This window comes from Anguilla anguilla, chromosome 13 (genome assembly GCF_013347855.1).
Source record: "Anguilla anguilla isolate fAngAng1 chromosome 13, fAngAng1.pri, whole genome shotgun sequence".
NCBI lineage: Eukaryota > Metazoa > Chordata > Actinopteri > Anguilliformes > Anguillidae > Anguilla > Anguilla anguilla.
Window position 1 is genome coordinate 24,093,737 of NC_049213.1, and position 21,186 is coordinate 24,114,922.

Here is a 21,186-nt window from a genome sequence, read left to right on the forward strand (position 1 = left end):
GTATATACACTCCCACATTTTCTAAACGACTAAACTAATAAGATTACCATGAAATGGCAAACGTGCGCGTTCATACTTTATTTCATCATTTCGTACATGTTTTGTACGCGCGCGCGACCGGCCCTACGTTCTGTGAACTTGGGAAAAGATGGCTGCCTCCGTGTGTAGAGCCGGGAGCGCTTTGGGTCGAGCTCTTGTCAAAGGACCCAGGGTAAGTATCCAAGTTAATGTTGTTCGTTAGTACATAAATCAATAGAAAGTATCCCTCCGTCCATATATTTAAGGTGTCAAGGGGTAATAACCATGTATGACTTAGCTCTGGTAACCTTTGGAGTTACAACGCTAGTTAGCTTGCTTAGCAGCCGACCAGGAAAGCCATTTCCTGCACAGGGCTGTCCGTTCTACAGCTTGGATATCTTGTGTAAGGTCACAATGCTAATGTTAGCTCAATGTGTGGTTTCACTGGTGTATTGTTAACAGAAGCAAGATAACAATGAACTTTCGTGGTCTGCTACGTTGTGTTTTAAGTGTCATGAGAACTCGTGGATTAACGTAATTCGTGACGTTAGGGTGATATATGTTGTTCGCAGGAAAGAAACAAGGTCATAATGCGGACAGCTAGCTCACTCATCACGTACGATCAAACGTGCTATGTTGAGACTAAGACTGATTAAAGGTGTTTCAATTGTTTTACGTTTTATTTACGTTAGTTAGCCCGAGTTACTTGACATTCACAGCATGTTTCCTAACCTACGTTAGCTAGGCTTATTAGCGTTAAACTAAGTGAGGTTCAGTTCGCTGTTGGCAAATGATTCGTTCTTGCTATGGCACAGATGTATGCGTTTGTCTTGTGTTTGTTAGTGTCTAGCTATGTGTGCATTAATCAGGGTTCCCTTGCTCTGTAGCCTGTCCTGTTGTCTTTGAGACGGGGACAGGGCAGCCTGTCCTATGTGCAGAGTCTTCGGGGGGTCCCCGAGACTCAGCTCACTACCCTGGAAAACGGTCTGCGCGTCGCCTCAGAGGAGTCTGGACACGCAACCTGCACCGTGAGTGTTTACCGTTTGCTGTTCTTTGTGCTGAGCATACACTTATCAGTGCCTGTCACTTGAGTTTGTCATGGCCTGTGCTCCAATCAGAGGATCAGCTGGTTATGCCTTTGTGTCAAAATAAGGCATTATCTGGGGGCATGGTATTGCTGCCTACCCTGCACCTCGTCTTACAGTTGTATTGTCTGGAATTATGTGTTATTATTTACATTATTACATTACCTTCTATGTGTGTTCTTCTGGTGAGGCCAAATACAATTTTCCAGAGAAGAGGACAATAATATCTGATCTTATAGAGTAATAAAACCAACATATGGAAGTATGGGTACACCTGCTTTCAGACATGCACACACATCCCCATTGTCCCATTTTCCTATGTATTCTTCTGTTATCTTTCTATTCCGCTCAATTCATTTTCGCTGCCCTTCTACACCTCTGCAATTCTCTGACAGGTTGGGCTGTGGATTGAATGTGGCAGTCGCTATGAGACTGAGAAGAATAATGGAGCTGGCTTCTTCCTGGAGCATATGGCTTTTAAGGTACTCAAAGCCTCACTGTTGTTTTAGTTTTAGCCTGGCATAGGCTTGCAGCGTAAGTCCTCTAAATTATCTTTTACCTGTGCTTTATTGTGCTCTCCAGTATGCACATGTGCTGTTCTCGCTTGTATCTCCTTTTTCCCTATCCTAACCAATCTCTTCTCTACCCATCTTCTCAGGGGACGAAAAAGCTCTCTCAGTCTGCCCTGGAGCTGGAGGTGGAGTCCATGGGGGCCCACTTGAGCGCCTACACCTCCCGTGAGCACACTGCGTACTACATGAAGGCCCTGTCCAAGGACCTGCCAAGAGGTAAGGCCTGTCCTGTCTTCCTCTGGGTGTGTGTTTGTGTTTGTGGGTGAGATTGGTTTATGCAGTCCTTGCACAGATTTCACACAGCAGCACAGAGCGGGTGTGTTCCTGCATGTGTGCTGGGTTTAGTGTATGTGCGTGTGGGATCGGTCACGAGGCCTCTGTCTCTCCGCAGCGGTGGAGCTGCTGTCAGAGGTGGTGCAGAGCAGTGCGTTGAGTGAGTCAGATCTGGAGCGGCAGCGCGGGGTGGTGCTGAGAGAGCTGGAGGAGGTGGAGGGCAGCCTGCAGGACGTCTGCCTGGATCTGCTGCATGCCACCGCCTTCCAGGGCACCTCGCTGGGACACAGTGTGCTGGGGCCTTCGCAAAACGCCAGGTACTGCACACGGATGATGTCTACATATATGCATCATGTTACAGTCACTTAGCAGATGCTCATTATATACATAGATGGGTACACTATAATTTATCAGGTGCATTTACAAATACACAAAAAGTACACTCCTGCATGCACATATATATATATGTGTGTGTGTGTGTGTGTGTATGTGCACACACTCTGTATAAAGCCCGGGCTGCTGGTTTGATGTGGTCTCTGTAATTCACTGCTGTAGGACACTAACTCGTGAGGACCTGGTGGAGTTCATCAACAGCCACTATAAGGCCCCTCGCATGGTGCTGGCAGCTGCTGGAGGTATGCAACAGACTTTCCATGATGAGTGTGTTTCCCCACTCCGTGCTGGTTGCTCCTTGCATTGTACATTTTAGTTATTGACTTTTCTGTGGTATTGACCAGTTTTGACTGTGCTGTTTATCTGCAGTGGTTCCGTATTAATCAGTGTCGTTCCCCTGCTCTGATGCCCTGTGGTGTATAATCTGCTCTCCTGACCCCTTCTCCACAGGCGTAAATCACAGTGAGCTGGTAGATCTGGCCAAGCAGCACTTCAGTGGGGTGTCGTTTGAGTACGAGGGGGATGCTGTGCCCGTGCTTTCCCCCTGTCGCTTCACAGGGAGCGAGGTAAGGGGCGCACCTCCCGTCTGTCCCACACCCCCTATACTGTCCCTCAGTGAAAATTTGCATTCATTTAGGATTATACTCTATAGGATTACAAGAGAGCTGTGCACTTGTGTTCTGTGCATTGTAAGTCCCCATATGTAATGAGTCAGTAGCTTTTAGAACCAGTAACAGTTCAGTAAGAAGTACTAGTGTCATTGTGCCAACTTGTCAAATAGTAATAAGACGGGGCATTGCTTTTATCTGTTCATGAGACACATCATTTATTTAGTCCGTTCTTGGATCTGTTGCAGACGAGCACCAACTCGCAGCTCCTACTGAACGCTGGTATCACTGTTTTATCTGCCTTTCTCTTCCCCTCTCCACCCTCCCCATTTCTGTAGATTCGCATGCGTGATGACGCCATGCCCCTAGCTCATGTTGCCATTGCAGTGGAGGGTGCTAGAGCGACAAGTCCTGACATTGTTACCCTGATGGTGGCCAATGCGATGATTGGCAGTTATGATATAACTTTTGGTGGGGGAAAGGTGAGTTCTCTCGATGGATCCCAAACTTTTACTCTGAAACTTCCTGTTGACCTTTCCTGAGGGAAGCCTTTCCATTTCGATGTTGTTAGTGACAGTCTTCATGGTTTGACTGCCTGTGCGCTTTTCAAACAGAATCTGAGCAGCCGCCTGGCTCGCCTTGCGGTGGAAAACAAGGTCTGCCACAGCTACCAGGCCTTCCACTCCTCCTACTCGGACACCGGGCTGCTGGGAATCTACTTTGTCACCGACCAGCACAACATCGATGACATGATGTTCTATGCGCAGAACCAATGGTTAGTGTCCAACGACTATTCATAGCTGGTAGACCTTGGTGTTTACACACTCTCCAATGTGCAAAGACGCTTATGCATGTGCATTTCATCCCATCAGCTCATAGACACAATAGTACACACTGGCACTAGAACAGGGGGTCTCAAAATGGGTTTGGTAAAGTGGAATAAAATGTTTTCCTTTTAGAAAATTTTGTTTATATTTCCATTTATATATTACACATTGTATAGCTTCAGATAAACTGATTTGTGCATCCTTGTTGTATTAAACAGTTGAGTTGTGAAGAATTTTGGAACTGGAGCACGGATATAAAATTAATAATATTGTTCAATGCCATTTTACACATAAACTGACAGATTATACTTGGCAATACTTTCTCAGATCTGGCTAATGCACATTCACCAACCGTCAGATGGATATAGGCTCTTGGATATGGATGGTTATTTCTGAAGGGGGTGGGGTTGGTCATCTCCTCCGTGCCGATACTGGCCGTGTGAGTCCCCTGACTGTGAGCTCTGATGCGGATGGACGCTGTCAGACTGCAGTCCGCGGCTGTGCTGTAACGCTGCGTCCTGGCTCGGCTCCCGCAGGATGAACCTGTGCACCTCGGTGACGGAGAGCGATGTGGCCAGAGCCAAGAACGCGCTGAAGGCCACGCTGGTGGGCCAGCTGGACGGTGAGAAGCGGGCCTCCTCCCTCAGTGCCTCTGTTCTTATTCCCCATCTCAAACCCTCTCCCGTATCTCACTGCCTGCTGTCTCGCGCTCTTCTCTTTCCGCTGACGCACATGGCTGTACAGAGTCACTGCTGCGGGCTCCTGGGACACTGATGATGTATTACATGTACTATTACAGCTCTGACTGCTCTGATATTGACTCTGCTGTGTTGACTATTGTCACACCTCTGATCGTATATTGACTGACTCTACTGTATCAATGTTGACTGCTGTATAGACTCTGTGCTGTAGTTACTATGGCTGTGCTGTATCCACTGGATTGTAGTTACTATGTCTGTGCTGCATTGACTACTGTAGTTACTGTGGTGGTTCTGTATTGGCACTGTTTTACTAAGCTGTACTTTATTGACCCTGTAACTGTGCTCCCTCAGGGACAACGCCGGTGTGTGAGGACATTGGCAGACATATGCTAGACTACGGGCGCCGTATCCCTCTGGCCGAATGGGATGCCCGGATCAATGTGAGTCTGCTCTTCACAGCTCACCATTATGGCATGCCTTTACTGTGGAATTCTACCTACACACCTGAAGCACGTCTACTACATAGGCGAAGCACCGCTAAGGCATTCTACCCACAGCCAGTAGTTCTGCCTGCACCTACTTTCTGTTCACTCTGTCTCTTCTGACCAGAGATACTCCTATTCCACTCTTAAGCATTCTGACAGTGCCTGCTTTGCCCAGTTATTCAGTACCCGTACCATAATTAAGTACCAACTCTTTTTCATATACTCGTTTCTGGTTGGAAAATGTGGATATTATTTTGTACGGATTGGTGTTGTCTTCAACCTGATGGTAGAAAAACACAAGTAACTGAATACTGAGTGAACAGTGAAGTTAGTACTCAGTTAACCCCTGCCCCCCCCCCCCCCCCCCCCCCCCCCCCGCCGCCCAGCCCGTCTCACTGACTCTATCTTTCTCTCTCACTGCCACACCTGCAGGATGTCACCCCAAGGATGGTGCGAGACGTCTGCTCCAAATATATCTATGACAAGTGTCCCGCTGTAGTTGCAGTCGGTGAGTCCTGTTTATACGGATATAATTATCATGGCAGCCTAAAGACTGCAGTGCTGTTCTGTAATCTGTAGGTGTGTGTTCACCTGGGTGGTTGTATATGTGTGCGTTTGCGTAGCTGACTGTTACTCCAGCAGATTTCTGAGCGCTCTCTCCCTGCTCCCTCAGGTCCAGTTGAGCAGCTGCCTGACTACAACAGGGTGCGCAGTGCCATGTACTGGCTCCGATTCTAACCCTGCAGCTCCAGCGTTAGTCTGCTCCTCACTGCGTCCCCTCAGACCACTCCCAGCACACCCTTTGTCACCCACCCTTCTCTGCTCTGTGTCAGTGCTTCCCATCATGCAATGTAATGGAGAAACTGTGTTCCCACAGTATGCTGACTGTACGCTGTCCTTCTCCTCCCCCTTTTCCTTTCATGCCTCGCTCTATTCTTCTTTCTCCACTCCGAACACGTGTTTGGTGTTGGAAGTGCATGTAGGCCTCTTTTCCTGTTTGTTTTGTTAGACTATTTATACCTGTTCTTTTTACCAGTGTTTATTTTGGGGTCCACCTGAGCCCTGAGGTCTGACCACAGGTTTTTAGAAGGAGCTGTAGCTGAACAGGTTCACAGACATTTCCACACTCTGTACAGGAAGTGCATTTGGACTGTGCACACAGGTTCATTCAGTACTGTAGGGGGGGAGGGCATGGGGTATTTACAGTCATTAACACAACAGCAACAGTAAATTATTCTAATGCACAGACTTTTATTCAGAGGAGAAAGGGGAAGTATTTATGAATTCATGTATACTTTTTTCTGTTGTCCATTGTACATAACAGCAACTCTGGTGCATCCAGATTCAAATAAACATGTATTGAAGTACCTCTCTCTATGATTAATTTACCTAAAATATTATTTAATTCACCTTTCAAGGTGTGTGAATGTTCTGTATGAAGAGATTACAAGGCAAGTGTGTTCTGGTGCAGGAATAGACCTGGATTCGCTCTATCTCTAGTGGGATGAAGAGAGGACGCATCTCTCTTGTAAGCAGGCGACATACCTTTATGAAAGCCTGGTTTTTTCATGAACAAATGCTTGCTAGAACATAGTATTGTTTTTCATGTGGACTTATGTAAACAATTAAGGTTGCATTAGGGTTAAGGGGTTTATGTCTTGTTAAGTGTAAAATGCATTTTTCGCAGTGTTTTCCAGATTTATTCCATTTTTCTTTTTTATTGTTTGACTGCATTGAGCGTAATATTTTAAGGTTGCAGTAGTTTCTACGGTTCATTACAGTGCAGCATGTAGAACAATGCAGTGTCAAAACGTATCACCACACATACAGAGTACTACACATAGTAGAGCACAAACAGTGTATCAATGAGCACACGTGTCCCTTAACAAGTTAAGCACATACATAATGCAGCTTAACATACCGACAACGCAGCAGCCCAGCAAGCCCATGCAATGTATATGACAGTGGAACACAACTGAAGACCCATGAGTATGCCATGCTGTCAGCTCAACTCAGTGGAGCGTAATACAGAAATAAATGCAGATTGATGGTGCACAGAGAACAACTGCAGTTTCAATTCCTATTTCTTCTAAATCTTGCATTTGAATTATACTGTCTCTGATGTGTAAATATGGGATAGTGCATATATACATTTATACAATGATTCCATATTTAGATTTGAAAACATTCAAGTATTTCTGAATGTCAAATAAAAGGGCATTACTTCAGTTAAATCTATGTGCTTGAAGCATATAGTGATATTGTAGTTTCTGTAAGCTGAATTTCTATTTGACAGGATAAATATTCAATATATTTTTTGAATGAGGTAGCCTAACATTCACCACTATTAATAACCAGTAATATATAATTCACATTTGTGAAACCCAAATAATTTGTCTCAAAATTTGAGTGAGCTTCAGGGATGGACAATGATGCAGAACTAAAAGTAGTGCAAGAAAATCCTCTAAGAGCTAAAAGCTGCCAGATTGCTTCTAAAAGTAACTTTTACTCTCAGGAGTTTTTAGGATTCACAATTCACAATGTGTGGTGGTTAATTGGTAATCGCTACAAAAAGTAATAATGTCACAAGCTTGCTGCCAATCAGTGTGTTGTGAGCGCTTCAATTCATTTACCAGTAACCAAGCTCAGCTTTCCTGTGTGCTCAGCTAAAAATGCCTGTCTCATGGACCACAGTCAGTCATCTTGGACCCTTCTGATGCTGGAACCTCGGCCACCGATTTTAATTTTCCTGATTAAGGACGACCAGCCGAGTTCTGAAGCACAGCACGTGCAGAACATTTTCACTGAGGATCTGTAAACATCAGCTGAGGCACTGAGCCCTCTCTCCCTTTGCCATTTGGGGGGAGGTGGGGGACAAGTCAGGATGCATGCATATGAGATCTCTGGGGACATGGGGGTGAGAAGAGTGCCTTCTGGGGCTATGACCGTGAGGAAGGGGTGAGGGATGGGGGTCTGTCTGGAGAGATTGGCACAATGTCTCCAGAAATAGAAGGTCTAAAGTTCTTCCTTGTGAAATCTAAAGAAAGGTGTTTTATCTGTGTATCTGTGTTTGACTAATAAATCAGTCACCAGACTTGTGCTGCTCATTTCCTGGTGCAGTTATCAGATAAGAAGTGTTCAATCTGGGTTTGATCATATTAGTCTGAAGGGTTTGTGTTGTCACCAATATTATTAATCCGAGAAACATAGTTTTGGGCATCTAACATTCATATTTAGTTACTATCACAGATACACATAGGCCTACATGAGGCTCAAATATATTGTTAATATGTAAAAGTATAAAATATCAGGAAGTGGTTACATATACTGTAGTAAATGGCTCATATCAAGATAAAACATGATAACTGAAGTAGGAGAGGTTGAATAGGTACATTATCAGGTACCTGCAGGTGGAACTGCCTCAGGTAAATACCTTGGTTAAACTGGTCTTTGTATCCATCAGACAGACAGTTGTATTCTGTAGATTGTCTGCCCCTGGTGTGTAAATGTTAGGGTTACAACACATTACAAATTCCTATATGCACTGTTTGCATTAACTACTATTTCAGACCCTGTATTCTTGATTGACAGTGCTCTCGTTAAAACATTGAGAAAGAAGTGATAAGGAGGACGCAATGCTTGTAGTTTAATAAATCCTTTTCTGCCATCATTTACATGCATGGAGGTATGACTATTCAGTGCCTATGTAGATGTATTACAAACTATGCAATTAATTACTAATATACTTCAACATGTGATCTGATGCCAGTGTCTTGGGTAGCTTGTAAGACTTCCAATATCGAACAAAAAGAGGGATGGAGAGGGTTTGAAAGGAGTGGAAGTGGCAGGGGAGAGGGGCAGGGGTGAATGGTAAGAGTGGTTTAGAAAGAGATGGAGAGATGGAAGAAATAATACTTGGGAGAAAGGAAGAGGGGGAGTTAGAACAAGAGCAGAGAGGCAGGATCCAGGGACACAAAGGGACAGCAAAGTGGAGACGCAGAGCCCAGAAGAAAATCTGTTAGTGCAGTTCATCGGAGGCTCCTCCCCTCGCAAGCAGAATAACTTCAAGACTCGGACAGTAAGAGGGAGGCTTATCATCATCTTCATCATTGTCCTGCTTCACTGAAGGACAGGAGGCGGTATTTTACAGGACTCTTGTGGACGTGAACAGTGGTGTCAGGTAATTTACGCTGTTCCTTTTCATAATATTTGAAATTATTTCACATTAATAATTTTTTATTTGAAATATTTCATATGTATTTGTCTTGATTCCTGTCTCTTTCTTCTATATTGTTTTACCTGAGACGCATAAATGCACCTGTTTGAGTCAGTCTGTGTCACAATCATGTAATTTCAGATATTTGAAGCATTTCAAACTTTCAGCTCCTGTTTGTACTTTTACAGTTTTATATGAATGGCATGAAAACACAGCAAAACATTAGCCCCAGGTTGACATAGAAATCTATTACACAGTATGTACCTTTCAGTGTGATATTTCATTGAGCTAATGTGGGCAGCTTGGTGCAACATGGTGCTACTACTGTGTTAGTTTTGTTCAGCACTATGTATTGTATTGATGTACGGGATGAAAAGTGAATTGGTGGACATGTTTTAGTGGTATTAACTGATTTGATTACACTGTGCTCACAAACAGCAAGCACAGGAACTTCACAAAAAAACTCTATTTCTGCCAACAAGACACAAAAATTTGTTTTTTTATTGAGTTGCATTGTGCTTTTTTTAATATCCTAATTTAAAAATATTTATTAGATTCTTCAAATTTGATCACTTTTATTTTAACAATAAAATAATACGAACATTAAAAACAGACAATTACACAATTTTAAGGGATTTTCAAAAAGATACAAATGCAAAAATGATTTCAGGTTCTGAGACCTACTTGCAAAATAATTGTGTTCAATGAATGAACTGCATTCAAGATTTCTCTCTCTATCTATCTATCTCTATCTCTGTCTCCCTCTCTCTGCCTGTCTTCTCCCCATTACCCCCTCTGCCATGTGCCCTGCTTGGTTGGTGTCAGGCATCAGATTGCTCCTTCAGTGATGCGTGGCATGAGGCTGTGTGTGTACCTGGCTCTGCTGCTCATGGTAAGTGGGCTATGCCAGGGGAGGGGATCTGGGGACCGAAGAGAGCAGCAGAAGGCGGAAGGCAAGGGGGGGAGAGACCTGGTGGCCCTCCGCATCCTTAACAGGAATAGGGTCCCAGGACCCCTGCAACCCCCCCAGCTTCGACCCACATTACGGAAGTACAGATTCCAGAGGCCTGCACCCCTGGCCCCGAAGAGGAACCCCCAGGGGTCACGGTTTGCCCTGTCACTGGATGTCCCCACCAGCATCCTCAGTGCCCTGATAGACCTGGCCAAGAACCATGAAATGCGAACCAAGGCCGCCGCAAATGCTCAACTGATGGCTCGCATTGGAAAGAGGAAGTGAGGACTGCACACCCAATGGGCTGGGGCAGTGGATGGGGGGACAAAGCAGGGATGACTGGGATAACAGTTAGTAGTGGGAATACATGAGATGCTGACCTAAAAATTATACAAACTGGAAATATGTATGTCCAGGGCAAGTTTCTTCTTTATCTTCTGTACCCCCTGGCTGGCTTTGTACCTCAATTATGTTAACATTGACTACTATGCCTGAAGTGTAATATTCTAGAACAACAACACAAATTGTATCTGCTTAAACAGCTGAGAGATGAGGCTGCACAAATGTTTGTTTCCACCAGCCTTAGTGGAATCTTAGGTGACTGATAGACAGGCTGACTAAGGATTAAGGAAACAGTATTGGAGATTGATACTATGTATAACCAAGACTGCCCAACCATTATAAAGGTTAAATGATTAAAAAGACAATTTGGTTCCATTTATGTCTGTGACAGTGACGTTATTGGGGCATTTAATTAGTCAAGCATTAAATCACAAATTAGTCAGAGAAACACATTGTTGTTCACAGAGGCCTGCCCTGATAAGAAATCAGCAGTGGAGCGGATATTGTCCCATCAGAGGAACACTGCAGCGTCTATTCATGAAGCATTTCCGTCCTTAGTACACCACCAACTGCTTCAGAACATACATTCAATTCTGAAATGACAATGCAGCTCTTGGTTCAAATTTCCCTGATGTTCTAAAAAGTCATATGAAGGTTTCACTGGCTCTAAAACTTAAGTTTTCTAATAGATGAAAAATATAGTCAGGCCACATCACTGTGGTCAGTCTTGTATACATGCCATCTGCTGTGAAAATCAGAAATGTTCTGTGAACACTATTCGTGCTCATAGAGTTTAAAGTGGGATAAGGATAAGGGTGAGGGCAGTACAAATACTGTAAATAATGAGTCAATGTTGTCGCCATATGAAAAACAGTTGGTTCAATTATTCAGCGAATTTGCAAGAAGTCAGCTGACCTAAGTGTTACGTCTGTGTTGCTAAGTTATTGGAGGTGAATTCCATCATTGAATACAAGTTTATTTTATCTTGACCAAATCAAACTGCAATTCAGTTTAGATGGTGAACTGACGTCTTGTGCCCAGGAGGACTTTTCAGCAGACGTATATGTAAAGCGTAAACCTGCATGATGTGTGCATTTAAATGTTTCTATATATATGAGTAAATGAATTCCAAATTCGTGTTTTATGTGGTTCTGGAGTATTCCCTGGACAAAAAAAAATAAAAATACCGTAGCCTATAATTAAATCATGAGTCGTAGTTATTCTCAGGCCAACGAGCATGCTTGTTTTCGTAAAAACCTGGGACACATATTATGTACAATTGTAGGCTACATAGGGAACATGCGTGTGACACGGGCTTACGTAGGCTACATATGTTTGAGTAGCCTATATTTAACTACGGATACGAATATATTAAACAAGATCTAAATGAGTCATGAGTCACTGCATTCTTGCCTCTGTCTTTGGCTTCACCGTGGCCCATACAGCAACTGACAGCTTGTTAGTGCTGCAATAGCCAAGCATCTCCTCAGCCCAAGAACGATCACTTCGCATCTTTCTGACCCTGAAGTTTGGCGGCGCAGCTATGTTAGTGAGAAGATGGGTTCACCAAATGAAATCTATGTCAAATGCACCGGATTATTTTCATTATTTAGTTAAATGTCCGGTAACACATCAGTTTGTTTTTTTAGACAAAACCATGCAATTTAAATTAATGGGTATTAGTATTAATGAACCAACGTGCTTCTCGGTTTTTGGCATCGCCCAAAAGCTACTGTAATACAGGAATGTTCTTTTATAAATTTACTCTGATTTAGCGAATATTAAAATCGTATTATAGTGGCATACAACTCTGACCAAAATAAGTAGGCTAGACTACTACCTAATGTTCGAGATTTGGATACAACGTTGAGAAAGGGTGTGCACTTAAAGCACATTTTTTGGCTCCGGATTGGGTTTCATCTGTGCGGCCCATTTGACCCTCAGTTTTTGTCAGACCACAGAAACACAGATTTAAATTCAGGCACATGTCATATGACTCGGGTTAATCTCCCCATCCGCAGTGAGCTGTAATTCATGGCGGATGGTGGCCGCCAAACGCTGTGAGACTGCAAAATTGTGGCGGGTCATCGACACAATTAAACAGAGTAAGTTTTTTTTTCGTATTTTGCGCAAACATTCCGATAACTGATGGTCGTCCGGATATAGGCTATTACCTATAAACAGATTCACTACGTCAAAGTGTTAAAACTTTTGTTTTCATGCAGCTTTATGTTAACATGACAACTCAAGCAGTCAATGCCCGGCTCACTCGTGCATTGTATAACACGCTAGTAGGTTATTTGAGCAAACGTTTGCACTTATTTAGTTGAGATGTTGAGTGTTTGTGTTCGCAAAATAAGATACCAAATCTCTCATTTCACAAACCAAAAAATATATAATTTCACCAGGCTGGTCTGGTTGACTTTGCATTGTGTGGGTAGGCTAAGTGATAGCCGGCTACGTCTATAGGCCTACAGGACGTGTCGATATGTTGACACTAGATTCCAAACGAGGTCAATTGAATTGCATTTAAAGTTTCTTGTTTGTTTTGAGAGACTGCACTCCAAGCAGGAATTTTATAGCCGTTTTGGAGAATCTGTGACGATATACATGGTACTGTGGTGGGATGTAATAAGAGAAACGGCAACAGTAACCACAAATTGGAAATATGTATTCAACTGTCAATAGTGTATTACTGCACTGGAATTGTAGTGTTCTCTATGATATGGAATTATGAGAATAGTAGTTTGTTTGGATACTGATGTTTGCCCAGGATATCATTGTGGCTGTAGTTTTCCACTCATCATTCTTAAAACCTAGAACGTGTTTTCGGTTATGGAATGGAATGCACGGCTGTTTCACCGATAACCCTTAAACACTAGCAATTTTTTCATTTAATTTTATTCAATTTATTTGACAGGGACAATGTACAATTTTTAACATAAACTTCAGTAATAGAAGTTTGATGCATTTTACCAGATATAGCTAAGAGCTAATTTTCATCTGCAGTCCCTGGGCAGGTGTACAACAATAAAACAGTCAGGACAATGACATATAAAACAGTCACAAATAAAACAGTCAAAAAAGTCAGGACAGTCACAGTATACAAAATACACTATACACAATGTGTCCATTTAGTTTACTCTACTTTAAGCATATTAGGTGCATTCCTTCTGTTACTCTGTCTAATTATAATTGTAACCCCTTTCTGTGTGACCTGAAATAGTGATGTAGTAGTTTACGCATCACTCATAATGTTGACAAGAAAATAGTGAATACAGACCCCCTGTACTGCTACACTCTGCACAGCTGAGTTTACTGACCACTGTATACACTTACAAGGGACACTGCATAAGGGTCCTGCCTATGGGAAGGGGTTGTGTTGGGTGTAAGAGGTGGGTTTGACTTTTTTGTGAAACAGTTAAAAACCCACCACCAAAGCGAAGTAAATCTTTAGTTGTGGTCCCAAACTAAGACTTTGCTTTGGTAGCAGGTTTTTAACTGTTAATGCACTGAAGTATGTATTGCACTGCTGCACTCAGTGGCCCATGTGTTGTGATTGTGTGTGCGACAAAAAAGTGTTTTTTGAGCTTCACTTTTTGCAGATGCAGAGAGTTGGGTTCCTTGTGTCTGTGTGCATGTTTGGAAGTAAACAAATTATGCATTTTTGTCATGTGGTTTGGTTGTGCCTGCATATTGGAGGTTAAGGATTGTTGGCATGAGAGCACGCTATGGATTGCACGTGTGGGAATGCTAGAGGGTCACAGACAGACTGTGAAATACTTTGGCAGCTTTCTATGTCTTGAGAAACGGACACGATGACAGCAGGAGGCTCCACTGTCTGAGATTTGATTGGCCCTTGATCTGGAGCTGTTCTTTTTTGTAGAGATTTTTATTTACATTAAACTATAAATAGCTCATATAGGCTATAGGTTTATCTGGTATGAATCTGAAGCAGGGTTAAAAAGGTAAGAAAGGTTGATTTTACACAAATGGACTTATCAGAAGGATACATTTATATAGCACCAACATGCCTCCCCCAAGCTGATGAAATAAGAGAAACAGGTACTGTCTGATATGGGCTCATACACTGAAAACAGGGAAACTCCAAATTAAATGAGGTGGAGGCTAGTAGACAATGTTTTGACTTCAACAACTAACAGAAGATGTAGTAATGCTGAACAGTTTTTTTTAAAAATATCCTCCACTGTTTGAATATGCTTGGTTTTGATTATAGTACAGGGTTATTCCATTTGAAATTTCCCTGATAAGGGTCATGTTTTCATTTATGTAGCATATTCTCAAGATTTCAGTGTGTTTTACACTGAAGATAACGTAAACCACTACAAATATGTAAAACCCATGGCAGCCAGGTTAGAAATTTGGCCGATGCGTCACTGAGCCCAGCCCCGTAACAAAGGGAGGCAGGACCTCTGTTTAGTGTCTGTACCAAAAGACCAATTCAGATATTGAAGAACAGACATGACTAATGCGTGTGGATGGATCCTCAGAGCAATCCTTCCTAAACGTATAACAGTAGATGCCAGTAGCATTATACAGGCTTAGTTTGGTCACGTGGGTGTGGTCAATTTTATGAATTTGTGCAATACAGGAAGTATAAAGAGCAAGACATCATTCTGAGAGATATTGCACAATATGATGAGAAGTCCGGTGATGTCAATTGTGACATCAGGTTAACATGACTTTTCATTACTCATCAAACTGCCAGGTAGCAGATAGTTGTTTTAATTTTAGGGGAGATGAACAACTGTTACTTTTGTTTTTTTTAAAGCTCCCCTGCAATAGCATGTCAAGATTTAGCCTATCTCTTGAAAAATTATATACTCTCTGGGTACGTTTGACTACGTACTGGTCATAGCAGGGGTAGTCATCCTGTTAAAGACCCATCCATCCAGGACTTGCCTTGCTTTCTGCTTTTGAAAATAGTCCAATTCCAACAATCTGCTTTGTTCATAAGAAGTGGAAATCCAGTTTAAATGACTGGTTTAAGAGTCAAGAGAAGTGGGAGGGGAGACTTCTGGTGGATGTTGTGCAATATGATGTAGGCTAGTTCAATGATTTTGGGGTTGGCAAAGAAGGTGTTACTCAATAAAGCTGACTCCACATGGAGCTGACTGAGTAGAACAAAGGTGAAAAGAGGAGTGACGTGCGAGAGATAGGATCTACGATTCCCTCATAGTTCTAACTCATTTGTTATCCGATCGATCAGTCACAGGAGTTGTGTGTCCAAATAAGAGGGATATACCAAGACAGGTAACCAGTGAGCTCTTATTTTCCGATTCAGTTTTTCAGTTTTATAAGAAGTCAAATGATAAGGGAAGTCTGCCTGTTTTGTACAGTTTTCTGTTGGGGAAATTAGATGAGATGGCTACTCCATATTTAGGAATGTTCAATACTTTTGCTGTTGACTCTTACATGTATGTACAAGCATGGACAAACAGTGTCAAATTCCCTTGGGATGGCAAATGACATCGTATTCTAAAAAGATTACGTGCTTGTTCAGTAGAAGTGTTTTGTTACAGTGTGTGGTTGGAAAGTGTTTTCTACAGTATATGGACAATGGAGCTAGTTAGCACATTAGGAAAGTTCTGGTTCTTCAGTAGTCTGCCAGACTTAACCGACAGTCTCCCTTTCATTGAAAATATTTAGAAATGGTCAGAAGACGAGATACAACTGAAGGGTAATGTATTGATGCATTATTTTGAGTGTTCAAATCAATGCTGTGATCAGCAAAGCAGTAAGAAAATCAGACCTCACGCTCTGAAAATCACGCTCTCTCAACAGTGCATCGTTGGCGCCCCCTGCTGCCTGCTGGAAGCAATATCCTGAGTGCTGGCATTGCTGTCATACAGTGTGGACGTCAAAAAGCTGAACACTTCTTTTGTTTAAAAAAACTGATTACATTTTTTTTTAAATACAGTTCTATTTGCCTGTTCACTGAGAAGATGGAATACGCCAAGAAGTCTCTCAGTCTGCTGTCTCCCACATCCCTCTCCAAGTAAGCTCCTGTTTCCATGGCAAACGCCATCACAATGATTACTATCCGTAACTAATGGATTTAGTTTGTGCTGAGTTCACATTACAGGTGTGTTTTACCCCCAGGTGTGTGACAGCCAGCATGACAGCCAGCGCCTCTATGACCCAGCAGCTTCTCACGGGCCTGACCCCCCGCCTCAGGCCCTTCCGGGTCACCAACGCAGACCGCAGTGTCAGGAAGGGCATCATGGCCGACGGGCTCCAGGATCTGCTAAACAAGGTGGGGTGGTTCCAGACTGCCAAGCCACATCACCAGGAGGGCTCATTTGCAAAATACTAATCAGAAATCCATATAATAGAAGGCAGGAGGAGTTTGTGAACAACCTTTGTGAGACTTGCGTCTGTACACTGATACACGTCTCCTCTGACGGTCACAGAGATTATACTAATGAGTAATGCACTGATTTAACATGCAAACACAAGCTGACACTCATTGAAATGAGTCACACCTGTGTCACCTTGAATGATCCCAACTCGAATGTGGTGAGGACTAATATCCAGTGTAAATTTAGATGTCAAATGAAAGTGTCAGTATTGACAAACACTCTCTAAATACATGGCTTTGTTCTCTGGTTGAATGGTAGATTACAGGTATTTATGCCTTTTGTCTGTCATTGCACTGCCATCATCAGAGCTGCACTCACTTATTTTATCAACCAGTAAACACAGTTCTGCAGTCAAGGACAAAATAACATCTAAATGATGTTGCCTGACACTGTTACACCTGTGATTGATATGTGCCTTGTGCTTTTTCACCTCCTCCTCCTGGAGCTAATCTCACAAAGAGGGAGAAATATAATAGCAACGTGATATAATTACATGTAATATATGATCCCATGGTTATACCTCACTTTTTTCCAAACCATCCTGTGTTTTTAATTATTTAATTGAATTGTTCAAATTGTCCTGTTTTGTATTAAGTAGTTGTCATGCTGTACCAAGCATTTCCTGCAATGTGCAATGTAGAAATTCTATTACGAGTGCTACGTAATTGCATTCAAATTATTGATTGATTGAATAAGTGATTCCCCCCCCCCCCACCCTCACACACCCCAGGTGATGGACATGATGCAGGTGTCCTGTGTGAGTGCCCTGGTGCTGGACGAGGACGGGACCGGGGTGGATACAGAGGAGTTCTTTCAGACTCTGCAGGACAACTCTGTCTTTGTGGTGCTGGACAAGGGGCAGAAATGGACACCTCCCAAGGTAAGTGCCTCGGCCATGCCTCCACCACGGTTCCAATGTGAAGAAGGAGTTACTGAGCCTCAATAAGGCCGTGCCTTCTTTCTTCCCTTCAGGAAATCTTATACTGAGTATGACCTGCAGGTATAGATTTATAAGAGCAGGTATGAGTACCTACCTCCATTCTGGTGGCTGGCACTGTTTTACTGTTTACTCACACTACTGTTTACTCTGAGTTTGTGTTAATACTACACGACAGATGTTTACAGCATCAAGCTTTCTCCGTTGTTGGGTAGCGAGAGATTGATGACGTAAATGTCCGTTGTGTAGTTTTTAACAATATCTTAAATCTTGTTTAAATAACTTTAAATCAACTGATGCAAAACACATTAATAAAAGAGCAACATAGAAACAAATATTTCAGAAATCTTGTTTGAACTATTTAATGTTTGGATACTTAGAAATCAGTCAATCTGCAATAAGTATTTCAAAATAAGATAAAATAGTTTTCTTTGTGCATGTGTTTTCCACATAAATCATGGAAATAAATGTATGAAATATTTGAAATGATTATTTCAAATATTTCCTAAAAACCTGACCCAGGTTTGTTTCAGACACAACATTTATACAGGCAATTCTAATTGCTGTCTGTCTGCAGAAATTGATTTGCATATGTACTCAATTATGTCAGTAATGACTTTCCGGCACCTTAATTCCATTAAACGGCATGTTTATTCAAATGCTGTTATACTGAGGACAACGCATTAACGTATGCCATTTTCTCTTTCCGTCATTCGTCATCTGTCACTCCCTGATGATTTACCGTGCATTCACTGGCATTCAAATGTATGCTAAACTAAGTCTAGATATAGAGATAATTTGTTAAATAAACTCTAAAACCAGCATTCATCTTTTGTGGTTTACATGTTATAATCTAAATGCATGCCAGCCCACCATTTTTTAAAATTCTGTTGCCTATTTGTACTCTGCCTTCTTATTTTTTTTCCATTTTTTCTGCATGGAGATGTGGCATGCCTTGCACTGTGATCCTCTATCTTTGAGGCGTCGCAATCGCATTCTAACAAAAGCTGTTTCTGAGTGTCCCAATGCCCTCTGCACCACCTACCTGTGAAAGAAAAAAGTATGATATCCATGTTCTTCTGTGGTCCCTATCTCTTATTCTCGCTCTTTCTCTCTCTCGCTCCCCCTCCTTACCTCCTCCTTTCCATTCCAGAATGGTCCCCACTGCGAACACTTCACTGAGCGTCGGCCCCAGCGGAGGAAAGATGTTGCTCGGTTGACCTTTGACCTATACAAGAACAACCCCCAGGATTTCATTGGCTGCCTGAATGTGAAGGCCACACTGTATGGCATGTATTCCGTCTCCTATGACCTGCGCTGCTATGGAGCCAAGAGGCTACTGAAGTGAGTGAACCCGTGGCTGGGGGTGGTTTTGAAGGAGTAGGAGGTCGGCCTGATTTGCTGGTTTGTTAGGCTTGAAGTGGGAGGTTACATAGTTGTATAGGTTATACAGTAAATACAGTGACACTCAGTAAGGTGCATATTTGGGCCTGTCAGGTGACTGGTTCTACGAAACAGTCCTTCTCAGTGCAAAACACTGTCTCTCTGGGCAGAATCCACAAAAGGATTGGGATGGTTTTGCACCTCTTAATGTATCACCAGAAGAAAATTATGTACAATTCACAAAGCACCTGCAGTGGGACGAAAGTGCCCTACCAGGGAAATGGCGACACAGTGTGCTGTTTCGGCCATGCATATTTAAATTGTGTTATCTACATAAATTTCAGCATCAGAATTATGGATTTCAGTGCAGAATGTAGCTCAATACAGGGCATGTCTGATTCCCAGAAATTATTGCAAATTACCACTTTGGTTTGTTCAAATGACCTTAAACCTGGTGCAAATACGGGTCTTCTGTATCTTTCAGTTAAGAGTCTGAAATTATTTGTTATTACACGCGTCCTGCAATACTTAGAAATTTGTGATTATATTATACTGTAATTTATTTTCTGCTGCAATTTATGTACGCTGTTTCATTGTAAAGAACAAATTATTTAAGTAATTTTTAATAGTAAATGATGATAAATCATATAACTTATTAAAAGCAATGAGCTTATAGGAGTGTGTCTTGTCAGTAGTCTTTTCTCTTTGAATTTTTTGCTCCCCCCACCCCACTCTGAACCGATCCCATTTTTTTCAGGGAGGCATTACGATGGACTTTGTTCACCATGCAAGCTACAGGCCATGTTCTGTTGGGCACCTCCTGTTACATGCAGCAGCTGCTGGATGAAGAGGAGAAGGGCGAGATTAGGTCAAAGATGCCTGAAAATATGGCTGATGAAATGCAGTCCATCCAATGGAGGAAGACGGGGGTGTGACCTCTGCTTGAAAATAAAAACACTGGAAAGGGATCGGCTGCCTGCAAGGGAAAGCTGTGTAACCAGGGGCAATGCCATGCCTAAGGGAGGGGAGGTGGAGGGTTACATGATATCACTATTGTGTTATCACCATTAATGTTCCATGACAGGTGCAGGTGTCATGGTAACATCTGCCTACTGTGGGATGCAGCACTTTCCTGTTGGCTGTTTTGCAGAGCAAAATGTCTGCCCATGTTTTCCCTGGCATTGAAGCTATCACTTTGCCCTGCATGTTGTTACATGTGTGTGTGTGTGTGTGTGTGTGTGTGTGTGTGTGCGCGCATGTCTTGTTTATTGGAGAGAGGTGAGAGGGAGCCTCTACAGTCTAAAAGATGCCACGTCACCCCGTGGTTCGCCGCTTGAACCCAGTCCTCACCCCCAAACTAAAGTTTCAGTTTTACAGGTGCTGAGTGTGTACCACACAGACATCTGCAGTGTCTCTGTCTGTCCCTTTCAATGTTTCCCAGCACTAATAAATGATGAGATGTATCATGCTTGTCATTATTTTTTGGAATGTGTGAAGACATGTATAGACGGAGTCCACTGAAGAGTAGCTGACGTTGATTGTGTAAGGATGAAGATTAGATCAGGACACTACCATTGACTGCTTGTCCTCCTCTTGCTGGTATAGGGTGTCTGGACAATTTTATAAGACATGCTGGGCATATAATACCAATGGAGTAATTGACTTTGCCCCTCCGCTTTTATGAAATCCATTGATTTGCTAGGAAGAACCTAAAAAAGTTAAATGCATTATTTTGATTTTTTTGTAAATGTTCCTAAAATTAAGCTTGTTACTTAAGAATATGGAGTTTTTAAATTGGTTTTGTATTCTTCTGCACCCGATAAGATGCATCCTTAGGCTGCTATGGGCATGGCTGAAGAACTTGTCTCAAAAAAAAAAAAAAACTCCCAAATTAAAACAAGCAAAGATTTTGTCACAAAACAGATTTACTTCTCCACTGATGTTGGTACTGCACTCATGTAGTGGCTTTTAAGGTTGTCAAAGCACTTTACAGTGAAGGAGGTGGGGCCGC

General features: G+C 42.5%; 2 protein-coding genes across 4 annotated transcripts; both read left to right on the forward strand.

Annotated features, from left to right (window-relative positions):
- The first annotated feature begins 76 nt into the window (after window positions 1-76).
- Window positions 77-6,329, forward strand: LOC118210594 (cytochrome b-c1 complex subunit 1, mitochondrial-like). Its single transcript, XM_035386891.1, has 13 exons — window positions 77-211; window positions 906-1,046; window positions 1,499-1,585; window positions 1,762-1,891; window positions 2,067-2,265; window positions 2,504-2,583; window positions 2,792-2,907; window positions 3,288-3,431; window positions 3,564-3,724; window positions 4,313-4,398; window positions 4,829-4,917; window positions 5,395-5,470; window positions 5,636-6,329. The coding sequence occupies exons 1-13, from the start codon at window positions 149-151 to the stop codon at window positions 5,698-5,700; spliced, it is 1,437 nt and encodes a 478-aa protein (XP_035242782.1). The 5' UTR covers window positions 77-148; the 3' UTR covers window positions 5,701-6,329.
- Window positions 6,330-12,462: 6,133 nt separating this feature from the next.
- cidec (cell death inducing DFFA like effector c) lies at window positions 12,463-20,638 on the forward strand. Of its 3 annotated transcripts, XM_035387215.1 has the most exons (7): window positions 15,641-15,746; window positions 16,143-16,173; window positions 16,414-16,491; window positions 16,596-16,749; window positions 17,586-17,735; window positions 18,946-19,136; window positions 19,933-20,638. In XM_035387215.1, exons 2-7 carry the CDS (start codon window positions 16,145-16,147, stop codon window positions 20,108-20,110), a joined length of 780 nt encoding a protein of 259 aa, XP_035243106.1. In that variant the 5' UTR covers window positions 15,641-15,746; window positions 16,143-16,144; the 3' UTR covers window positions 20,111-20,638. The 3 variants fall into 3 exon arrangements, with proteins under 3 accessions (XP_035243107.1, XP_035243106.1, XP_035243108.1); XM_035387216.1 differs by lacking the exons at window positions 15,641-15,746; window positions 16,143-16,173 and adding an exon at window positions 12,463-12,577; XM_035387217.1 differs by lacking the exon at window positions 16,143-16,173 and having other exon boundaries at window positions 15,646-15,746.
- The last annotated feature ends 548 nt before the right edge of the window (window positions 20,639-21,186 follow it).

Coding starts and splice junctions, on each gene's coding strand:
- LOC118210594 (XM_035386891.1), top strand. CDS start 149: ATGGCTGCCTCCGTGTGTAGAGCCGGGAGCGCTTTGGGTCGAGCTCTT. Junction 1,047..1,498: donor CTGGACACGCAACCTGCACC/GTGAGTGTTTAC, acceptor ATTCTCTGACAG/GTTGGGCTGTGGATTGAATG. Junction 4,399..4,828: donor GCTGGTGGGCCAGCTGGACG/GTGAGAAGCGGG, acceptor GTGCTCCCTCAG/GGACAACGCCGGTGTGTGAG.
- cidec (XM_035387215.1), top strand. CDS start 16,145: ATGGTCAGAAGACGAGATACAACTGAAGG. Junction 17,736..18,945: donor AGAAATGGACACCTCCCAAG/GTAAGTGCCTCG, acceptor TTTCCATTCCAG/AATGGTCCCCACTGCGAACA. Junction 19,137..19,932: donor GGAGCCAAGAGGCTACTGAA/GTGAGTGAACCC, acceptor CATTTTTTTCAG/GGAGGCATTACGATGGACTT.